The 11,192-nt window shown below is 37.2% G+C and overlaps 1 protein-coding gene across 1 annotated transcript; it reads left to right on the top strand.

Annotated features, from left to right (window-relative positions):
- Positions 1-2,406: 2,406 nt before the first annotated feature.
- On the top strand, positions 2,407-10,793 carry LOC110887893 (glutamic acid-rich protein-like). Its single transcript, XM_022135454.1, has 5 exons — positions 2,407-2,757; positions 2,828-3,172; positions 9,136-9,736; positions 9,826-10,364; positions 10,425-10,793. The coding sequence occupies exons 1-5, from the start codon at positions 2,407-2,409 to the stop codon at positions 10,791-10,793; spliced, it is 2,205 nt and encodes a 734-aa protein (XP_021991146.1).
- The last annotated feature ends 399 nt before the right edge of the window (positions 10,794-11,192 follow it).

Genomic DNA, 11,192 nt, shown 5'->3' with positions numbered 1-11,192 from the left:
GACAGTACAGTACGCTAAAGATATGTAAAGTTTAAGTGTGTTAAACAATCTCGCTGATGATGTGCCGATAGGTTTTTACACAATCAGTAAGTTTCTTTGGGATATAAACAAAAAATCATAACTTGCTTGTATGTGGGGAACATCTCCAGGATATATAGGTAACCCCCGAAATCTCGTTTGAAAGATCCTATTTCTGACATACTAGGTCATTGTACATGATGATATCTGGGGTATTATAACAGGACTTCTGATTTTTCGGAAGCAACAGCCTAGTCCTTGTATAATACTCGGGACAACTTTATTCATAAAGCCTCCCCTCAGCATAAAAATGAAGAAACATTGCAAAATGCTAATCATGTGCTGTTGTAAAGAAGATTCCCAAAGGGAACCCACCGAAAGTCGAGCCATCATCTCTCTGATTGAACGGAAGTTCAAGCCTGAGCTCTCATGGCCTCGCATTCACCCAATTACAGATATCATTTGTGTGCACTCACCTGTAAGACTAAATATAGTGGTCTGGATACGGGAGTATATTCTGAGGTGGTACACGCATAAAAGACAAGCTTTTAAAACACTAAATTCGTATCCTGAACAGATTGAAAATTGTGTGAAAATTTAAGAGGATCAGTATATCGGCAATCACTTTGAATTGCTTAATGCTTAGTATGAATTTTCACACAATTTTCAATCTGATATGATACCTTAACACGGTACTTGTATCTTGTCGGCAGCTGATATGATCCCTTAACACGCTCACCAAAAATATGTATGTACAGTTTATTGTTTATCAAAATCTTTTCCTGTTTGTTTACCAAAGTATTATAAAATCCAAAAAGATTTGATTTTCATCTTATTTTCGACAACAGACGTTGGGATCTGATGATCAAAGTCTTACATGCTGAACAAGTTTGGACCATGAGGGTTGGATAAACAAGAGTTTGTGAAAAGGTGTTGGTAATTGCTTGAAAGTTTACAAGTTCATTAATTTGAACTTAAAACCAGTGTCAGAAAAGCAGCAACTTCATAAATTGGTCAGCGAAGGTCATTAACTTGGACTTGGCAGACTAAACAGTTGACCAGGGTCATTAACTTGGACTCGGTTAACTGGGTGTGATGGTAAAAAGTCAAAAAGTTAAAAATTTGAAAAGTTTGAAAATATTTTGAAAAATTTAGATTTCAAACGAAATGACTATTTCGTACGAAATAGCTATTTCGCTTTAAATCTCATTTCGCTTGAACTGCTTGTTTGCTCATTTGGTACGAAATGAACTCGTCTATAAATAGAAGCCGCCTTTCGCATGAATCATTCATTTTCCATCATTCCGCATCAAACACCCTGTCAGGCGATTTCACACGAAATCATCAATTTCATCGATTTCAAGCCATTATCTTGCCTGTTTGTTGATCATAATCTGATTTTAAGTTGGTTTCCTCAACTTATAATCATGGGAAAGGTAGGATTCATGTTGATTTGAACCGAATCAACTGATTGTCGATGAACAAATGTTTCATACTTAGATCTATGGTTTGTTTGTGAACCAAATTGAATAAAAAACACTGTGATGTACTCGGAATGTATTGTAGATCTAGTTTAGGGTTTCAATTTGATGGATTTGCATAAAAACGGTAGATCAGGTTTTTTTGGACTTAGATCTAGGTTGATTATGTGATCGAAAATGGGTAATAAACACACCCATGTGCTCGGAATTCATCATAGAACATACAATGGGTTTCTATTTCATCATCAAAACAAGTTTCAAACGGTTTCAATTTCACTATTTATAATCAAGATTTCAAGCGAAACGACAGCTGATTTCGTACGGAATGACCTTTTCGCTTTAAACAATCATTTCGCTTCAAAAATCATTTCGTTTGAAACAAGTTATTTCGTGTGAAGTTGTTTTCGTTTGAAAACAGGCTATTCCATTTGAAAAGTCTTTTCGCATGAACCAATCATTTCGTTTGAAACTCATGTTGCTTGAAGTTCATTTCGTTTGAATGATGTTGTTCTTGAAAATTATTAAAAGGTGTTAACTTGTGTTTATGTTGGATCTTTCAGGCTTCAATTGTGCAGTTTGATCCGTTACACAACATCTGTTGTGTGTACGATGAAAAGCTTCCGAAAATGGCTGTGTTCAAAGAGATTCTGGAGTTTATGAAGAGGTTACCTATCCAGAAGGCCTTAACGAATCAACATCTTGTTTTTCAGTCTCACATTGAGCGTTTCTGGAAGAATACAAAGTATGATGAAGAAAGCAAAACGATAACTTCGATTGTGAGTTTGGATGGTAAAGATAAACCGATCATCATTACAGAACAACTTGTTCGAGAAGTGTTGGACTTTCCTGACGATGAAAACTCTCCGACAAAGTTTCCAGAAAGAAGGTGAAGGGTTGTATGCTAAGGATGGGATATAGTGGACCACTGAATAGTTCTAACTACTTGAAAGCATGTTTTTCCAAGCCTTACAAGTTCTTTATTCATTCAATCGTGCATCCATTGAGTCACAAGAAGGGTGGTTATGATGTCATGAGAGATTATCAGATGGACATCGTGACGGCACTTGTGTTGAACAAGAAGTATAATTTTTCGAGAATCATTTTTCATTACATGAAGGAGAATATTACATCAAAAAGCAAAACATGGATCTATCCAAGATTTGTACATATGATACTTGATCATGCCTATCCAAATTTAGAAAAAGATGAAAACAATGATTTGTTGACGTTGTTCCACATGGATAATGAGACGCTGAAAGTATTGGCCAGATATCATAAAAAATCATCCAGAATCAACAACAAAGACAAAATTCTTTGGTTTTATCAAGAGTAAAAACTACGTTGATCCAGATCCTGTTGATTATCTCAAATGGAGAAACGATGAAGAAATGAAGGAAAAGAGCGCAGCTGATGAACTTAAACAGTTAGAAGGTTTCAAAAATACAAGAAGTGAGTGGTTCTTGAAAGATGTAAAAGAAAATAAGAAAAGAGGAGGCAAGAGAACTCCGAAAGAACAAGCTGAGGAAGGTTCATCTTCACAACCAAAGAAGAAATGTCAAAAGAAGGTTGTCGAGACAATGTTGGTCGATGAATCAGAGGAAGAAGAACCGGAAACTGTTGCTGAAAAAGAACAAGGTCCAGTATCTCTTGATATTGAACAAGTGTTGAAAGATGTAGGATCGTTTTCTGACCCAAACGAGTCGTTCAGAGGCTTTCTCCTTGGTTTCAGGTGCGGAATAACAAGAAACTAAGGTAGAAATAGCACGCAGATCACTTTAACTACTTGTTTTATTGATTTTACACTGATTACACTTCAAATCTCGCACCGGCAGCACTTCGGCACGATTTCTCCAACCATTACAAATGAACCGCTCCAAAGACCTATTTATAGAGGCTTGGGATCGCTTATTAGACAGGCCCAATAAGCGGTCCAGACATGTGACACTCGAGCGGTTCAACACTTGGACATTCGAGCGATCCATGATGTTTGACGTTCGAGCGGTCCAGCTATCATGTCCAAATGAGCGGATCCAATTAACCTGCCGTTCGAGCGGACCACAGATATGTCCGTTCGAGCGAACCACACTTAATTGGACCTAAATGTTACACGTTTTCTCGTTTTCCGTACATTATACAATCTGTCCTATTCTAAGACTCGAACGAAGATGTAGTCGACAGACAACTGCACCAACAGACTCCCCCTTGAATGTTGACGGAATCTTCAGTGAGAGTCTTCAACATGACATTCTCGGATATTTTTCGGTCTTCTTCAAGAATTCTGCCTGGATCTTTCTTTCTTTGGCTATAACTTTCATCAGACTTCCCCTATCACCCTGCTAGGATTGTCTGGGAGTTGTTACCACCATTGAAATCATTTCCTGGCTTTTCTCTGTTCAGCTCATCATCTGCATACATCTCAAACACTCTATTACACACAAATAAAGATGTGATTCAACTTAATGAATCAACTAAACATTCGAGAACATTTACAATTATACACTGATCACAAATTTGAAACATTCCAATTTCTGATTCAACCTAATGAATCATTTTAAACATTTCAAACCACTTAACCAACCTGTCTGTTCATCAAGTTTAGCCTTTGAGATTTTGAAAATCAGCTCTTCACCATCAGTTGTCGAAAATCTTTTTGGATTTTTCAAAATATGAAATGTAAATGCACAGACAAGAATTTAAATGCAGAACAAACATATTTTTGTGAGTTTGTGCAAGAGGATCATATCAGATTTTGAAACACATCACAAGCACCGTTAAGCTTCTAATCGTTTTAAGTTCTAAACGATTCACGTAGATTGACGATATAGTTGTCCTCTTAAATTTTCATACAATTTTCAATCTATTCAGGATACTATTTAAGTGTTTTATGAACTTAGTTCAATTCATGTGTCCCACCTCTTGAATATACTCCCGTATCCAGAATCCCAATATTCAGTCTTACAGGTATGAATACTACAATGATGTTTGTACATAAATTAGGGGAAAGATGCGAGAACCGAGGGATCTCAGGTCAGAACTTCCGTTCAGCAGAGAGATATCAGCTTCGACTTAGCAGTGTGTCCCCTTTAGAGGATCTTTTCAGCTACAACAGATGATTATCAATTTTATTGTCTAATCAGCTGAGGGCTTTATGCTATGTTTCAAGCATTTTGCGGAAAGTATTAGCCAAGGACTAGGTCAGAACTACCGTTCACAGAAGTCCCGGAATAATACCCCACACATCATAGAGTATAAACACCTAGTATATCAGAATACGACACCTTTCAAACGAGATTTCAGGGGTTACCTATATATCCAAGTAGTGTTCCCCACGAATTTCACAAGTTTGAAATTTTAGGTTTATATCCCGAATAAATCTACTAATTGTACAAAAACCTATCGTCACATCATCAGTGAGACCGTTTATTACATTTGACATTACATTTCTTTAGCGTGCTGTGATAGTCCACTGATTTACAATCATTTCCTCTTTTTCACAACAAAACTCGTTTTTAAATTTTCGATGTTTTTGATATTTTCAAATTTTCTATTTTTTTAAAATTTTTCTCCCCTTAAAATCAAAATATGTTTCAATTTTGATTTTCTGGGAAAATTTCAAAAACAAACTATACAGATAAAGTGACAACATGATATCGAATCACTTCAATTCTCCATCCACTTGGCATAAACAATCAGAACTCCCCCTCACAACAAACTATTTTCCCATTGTGATTTCAAAACACTTAAGTTTGTTTTAATCAAAATGGTTTTTCTGGAAAATTAGTTTGTTTACCAAACAGTTTAAGTACGGGGTTACATCATCATCTTGTTTTTCGATCAGATGTAGGAAAATCCAAGTACAAGTTAATGTCCTTGATTTACCATTTGCAATTCAGAATCCTCTGTACCACTTGCAAAAATATAAACTCGTCTAATACCACTTGTAAGAAAAACACAAACAAACCTTTTTACCGTTTGTTTGATTGACGTTACCGATTAAAGTTTTGAGAAAAATGCCGATTCATGATCCACGATACCATATCTCCGGCAATTCCTGCAAAAACCTTCAAACACAGATTTAGAAAGATGTCGATTCATGCTCCACGCTTACCCACCTGGGAGCTCCGGCAAGTCAGGTTTTTCATTTAAAAAGATCCACCCAAGCCCGACCAGCCTTGGGTGTTTTCGACAATTTTACCTCAACCAATGGCTCCTCTGGCTTTGACGAACCCGAATCATTGCCTGAATGTGGCTTGTCTGACTTTAATGAGTCAGATTCATCGCCGACATGTGGCTCCTTTGTTTCCAAAGAAACAGATTCATCGCCAGAAGGTGGCTTGTCTGACTTTTGCACGTCAGATTCATCGCCGACCTTTTCCTTCTTCTTCTCCTCTTTTGTCCCCAGATTTGTATCTGATGAATTCTTTTTGCTTGTCTTTACAGCTGATGGAGTAGATTCATCAGAACTTTTATTCGATCTGTCGGGTGAACCCGAGGACAAAATCTTTTGGAGATATTCTCTCGCTTTCTTTCTCTTTTTCCACAGTCGGTCTTTCTGCCCCTGAGAAAGCTTCACTTTTGTTTCTTGAACTTTAGGTTCTTTGACCTTCTGTTCTCTGACGTTTTGGCCCGAAGCTTTCAATTCTATGGACTTGACAACGACTGGTATCTTCTTTGCCATTTTCTGAGAATTGGCCCTCAATCTTTCATGCGATCTCATTGGGCAATCTCTGGCAATGTGTCCTTTGATTTTGCAGTTAAAGCACCTCCTGGTCTCATAACTCCAGTATTGGCAGTTAACAGCAATGTGTCCTTGATATCCGCAGCTGTAACACACTCTGTTATCGTACCGTATACCACCTTCACACCAAACGCTCAGATCATAGCATTGTCTGGCTTGGTGATATTCCTTCCTCAAGTTTGCTGGATTTGGCTTTTGAGCACTGTGGTTCGACCTGCACCACTTATTACCAACAATTTTTGAATTTTCATTTTTTACTTTTTGTAATTTTTTCTTTTGATTGGATGATCGTACTGATGAATTTTTTTCTTAATTTTTAAAAATTTGTTTCTGTTCTACAATCTTCTTCACAGGTTTTTGCTTAGAGCATTCTCCCTTTTCAGTCAAGTGCAAAACAGTTTTCTGAAATTTTCCTCTTAATTTTGAAATTGTTTTCTTTTTCTTAATTTCAGCACCAGACTCTGTCTCAGACTCATCTGCTGAATAAAATTTCTCATTTTCATCATCAGTTTTCTCATCACAATCTTTAACTTTGTCAAAGTTTGTGACATTGTCACTTATTGGAACAGAATTGATTGGTTTCGGACAGGGAAAATTCAAACTGTCAGATTTAGTCACAAAACCTATCAATTTCTTCTCAAGTTCATCAATTTTGTTCCTCGAATTCTCAGCTTCACTTTCAAGCTGAGATATTCTTCCAAAATGAGACTTGATTGTTTTCTCATTATCATTCTTCAAATTTTCAAGAACAGATTTTTTATTCATCAAAACTTTTATCTGTTCCTGAAATTTTGATTCATTCGCTTTCAGATTCTTGTTTTCAAGCTTAATCCAGAAATCTAAATCTTCTGAAGATTTCTGTTTGCTTTCAAGCTCTTTTTCCAACTCTTTGATTTTCTTTTGAGCGCATTCACCTTCTTTTTCAAGTTCGATAATTTTCTGAAGATGGGAATTTATCATTTTCTGTTTTTCAATGTTGTTTTTACTGAACACATTTCTCCCATTTTCAAGAATTTTCATTTGCCCTTCAAATTCTTGATTTTTCAATGTCAAACTGTTAAAATCATTTAGCAATTTGTCATTTTCTGCTTTTAGTTTCTCACAATTTTCATGTAGCCAAAGAATCTGGTTTTCAGCAGCGTGCTTCTCGTCTTTCAGCTTTTTGACTTCAGATGCCAAACTTGCCATGTCTTTAACGAGTTTGTCATTATCAGTCTTGACGTTATCGCATGTTGAGCACATTGTTTCATTCTTCACCGATTCTTCAGCTTTTGGAGTTTCTTCTTCCTTTGCTATGAATGTACCTGCACAGAACATTTTAACGAAATCAAGAGGATTTCCATTATTATCAATATAACAACCTCTCTTAAAATCATATTTCATCACATGTTTTGCCCTGATACATTTAGTAACCCTTTTGTGCATCTCTTCAATCACATCTGAACTCAGATCTAGTACATTATTTTCCAAAACCTTGATCATTTCTTTCTTTTTCTTTTTCTTTCTGGTTTCAAGTTCATGAGCTTTAAGTTTGCTGATGAATTGATTTAGAGAGAGTTTTGAAAAATTTGAGTCCTCTCTTAAATTTTTCAAACATTCACCCCATTCAATCGGTAATGCATCTGCAAATTTCTCCAATTTCTCAACATTTGACGGATATATCTCATGATCTTTCAAATAATTCAGTAAAACACTATATCGGTCTTTAAGATCATCCAACGTTTCGTCTTTCAGACACACAAAATATTTAAACCTTTTTGCCCATCCATCTTTGCTCACTTTTCTATAACCCTCATCTAGAAATCCGTGATGCCAATCATTAAATCTTTCGAAATAATAGTTCTCCTGTTCATCAAACATCAACGCCATGTTTCGCAAAAATTCTGATACGTATTTGTTGACAAATAAGCGAGCTAAGTGTGATGGAAAAGTGGACCAATCAGCAATTGGACACAAAAGCAAACTAATTGGGCAAAATAAGCGAACTAGGATGAACCAAATAAGCGGTCCAGACTAACTGTCCGAATAAGCGATCCACAATCAGTCGTATAAGCGGTCCAAAGCAGTTCGAATAAGCGATCTAGACTATTCGTTCGAGCGGACCAAGAGTTGTCCGAATGAGCGATTCAAGAGCTGTCCGAATGAGCGGTTTAAACGCTGTTCGATCGAGCGGTCCACATTCAATTTCAATTTTGACTCACTTAAACTTAGAATTTTGATCTGAAACTTTCTAGGGTTTATCACTGTGTAGTTGCGCACAATCCTTGAGATTTTGAGACAATTCCGATCGTTAAATCTTTCTGAACGAAGAAAAGAAGGTGTAGAAGTAAGAAAAAGTGACGAAATCTGGCTAATTTCTGCAGAGAACCTCCTCCTGAGCTCTGATACCAATTGTAGGATCGTTTTCTGACCCAAACGAGTCGTTCAGAGGCTTTCTCCTTGGTTTCAGGTGCGGAATAACAAGAAACTAAGGTAGAAATAGCATGCAGATAACTTTAACTACTTGTTTTATTGATTTTACACTGATTACACTTCAAATCTCGCACCGGCAGCACTTCGGCACGATTTCTCCAACCATTACAAATGAACCGCTCCAAAGACCTATTTATAGAGCCTTGGGATCGCTTATTGGACAGGCCCAATAAGCGGTCCAGACATGTGACACTCGAGCGGTTCAACACTTGGACATTCGAGCGATCCATGATGTTTGACGTTCGAGCGGTCCAGCTATCATGTCCAAATGAGCGGATCCAATTAACCTGTCGTTCGAGCGGACCACACATATGTCCGTTCGAGCGAACCACACTTAATTGGACCTAAATGTTACACGTTTTCTTGTTTTCCGTACATTATACAATCCGTCCTATTCTAAGACCCGAACGAAGATGTAGTCGACAGACAACTGCACCAACAAAAGATATTGATTATGGCTTGGAAACAGAGAAGGCAGCTGGTGAAGAAGGTGACAATGAAGAGAAAAGTTCATCAAGCTCATCTGAATCAGAGATTGATGAAACTGAACGTTTGGAAAGAATTAGGGCTGAAGTTCAAAAAGAAAAACAGTTAAAGAGAAAAAGGAGAGAGGAAAAAGATGATGAGTTGTACATTCCATCTCCGGATCATGTTCAAAAGGAAGTTCAAACACCACCATCATCTGGAGGTAGGAAGAAGGCTAGTGCAAGAAAACGTGTTGTAACTTCTAAAGCTGCTTGGAAGTTGACAATCAAGCTTAATCCTAAATGTGCATCAAAACCAAAACCACCTACTCCATCAAAACAACCTACACCACCTGAACCACAACAACCATCACCACATCAATCACCACTTCATCAATCACCACCAAAACAACCTACACCACCACATCTATCACCACCACATCTATCACCACTACATCTATCACCACCACATCAATCACCAATTCTAGAACAACCTGTTATCACATCACAACATATTCTACAAACACCTCCAACCACACAATCACAAGCACAAACAACTCCTGGTTCTTCTGGATATAGAAATTTTCCTCGTGTTCCGTAGAATATTGCTCTTGAAGATATTGGAGACTTCAGTTTTGTAAATGATGAGCAGGTGAAGAAGTTGGAAAAGAAGGTAGAAGAAGTGTTGAGAATAAAAAGTTGGTAGATCGTGAAAAGAAACTTGAAAAGCGTGTCAAGACAGTTGAAGCTGAAAACTTGTCATTGTTGAAAAGAGTTGAAGCTGATCAGGCTGACATTGATATTCTTAAAGTACGTATTGTTGAGTTAGTAGAAGAAAAAGCTCGGAGAGATGAGCAAAATGAGTACTTCAAACTAAAGAACAAAGAGCTAGAGGCTGCCAATGTAAAGAAAGAGCACGAGATGTTTATGATGAACAAAGTGCTAGAGAATTTGATTGGGAAGTCTGGCGAACAAAAGTTTAAAGAAATTCAGGTTGAAGAGGTGAGAGCTCGTCGTCAAGCTGCGATTGAAGCTGAGATGAAAAATAAGGGTAAAGGTGTTGAAGGTGTATCTGAAGTTACTGAGAGGGCAATTGTTCCATCAACTGTACCTGAATCACCTATTCAAAATCCTCGTCCTATCTCTGCAGTTTCTGGTATATTTGAAGAAGATGTAGAAATTGATGATGCTGTAAATGAAGACGAAGAAGATGATGAGGATGATGAAGAAGAAGAAGATGATGAGGCTAAGAAAGATGATGCAGATGATGTGTTTTCTGCAAGTAGTGATAATGATGATGATGATGATGGGAATGACGATGATCAAGGTACTTCAGACATTAAAGTTACTAAAGAGTCGAATGAAGAAAATGTTGATGATTATCTTCAAGATGATGCAAATGAAGAGCCTGAGAATGCAGGAAGTGAGGGGGAGCATGTTGATGATCAGAATGTTGATGAAAGTGAAAAATTGTTTCTGCGTCTTGAACCTGACGTAGAAGAAGGTGAAATCAGGCATACTTATACGATGGATGAGAGTATCGAGATGACACATATTGAAGATATTAACTTCCAGTTTGATTTTGAAGAAGAAGTGAATCAGTTTGATATCAACCAGTAGCCAGATTATCAGTATAAATATGTTGAAGAAGCTGACAATTATGACATGGTTGAAGTTGAAGATTGCAGTGATGAAGAAAGTGCTCATGTTGAGACGTCTAGCTTTCCAACGCTTGTTGAATTCTTCAGTCAAGCAAACATAGATGAGTTAAGAAGGAAAGTTGAAGAATGTTTAAAGGATAAAAACTTTGATGGAACGTTGAAAGATGAACAACGGGAAGAGAGGAAGAAATGGTTTAGAAAAGACACTGAGAGGAAGTTCAAAAGGCCACTGAAGTTTTATAAGAGAGACAGAGCTGTTTCACTGGGTGACATTATCAGTTGGGGCTTTCTGCCACAGGTTAACGCGTATACTATTCGTTGAGAGTATGGTGTTCAATACTTCGCGTACATTCAGGAT

This window comes from Helianthus annuus, chromosome 11, assembly GCF_002127325.2.
Source record: "Helianthus annuus cultivar XRQ/B chromosome 11, HanXRQr2.0-SUNRISE, whole genome shotgun sequence".
Lineage (NCBI taxonomy): Eukaryota > Viridiplantae > Streptophyta > Magnoliopsida > Asterales > Asteraceae > Helianthus > Helianthus annuus.
The sequence above is the reverse complement of the archived record's forward strand: the minus strand, read 5'-3'. Positions and strand labels throughout refer to the sequence as shown.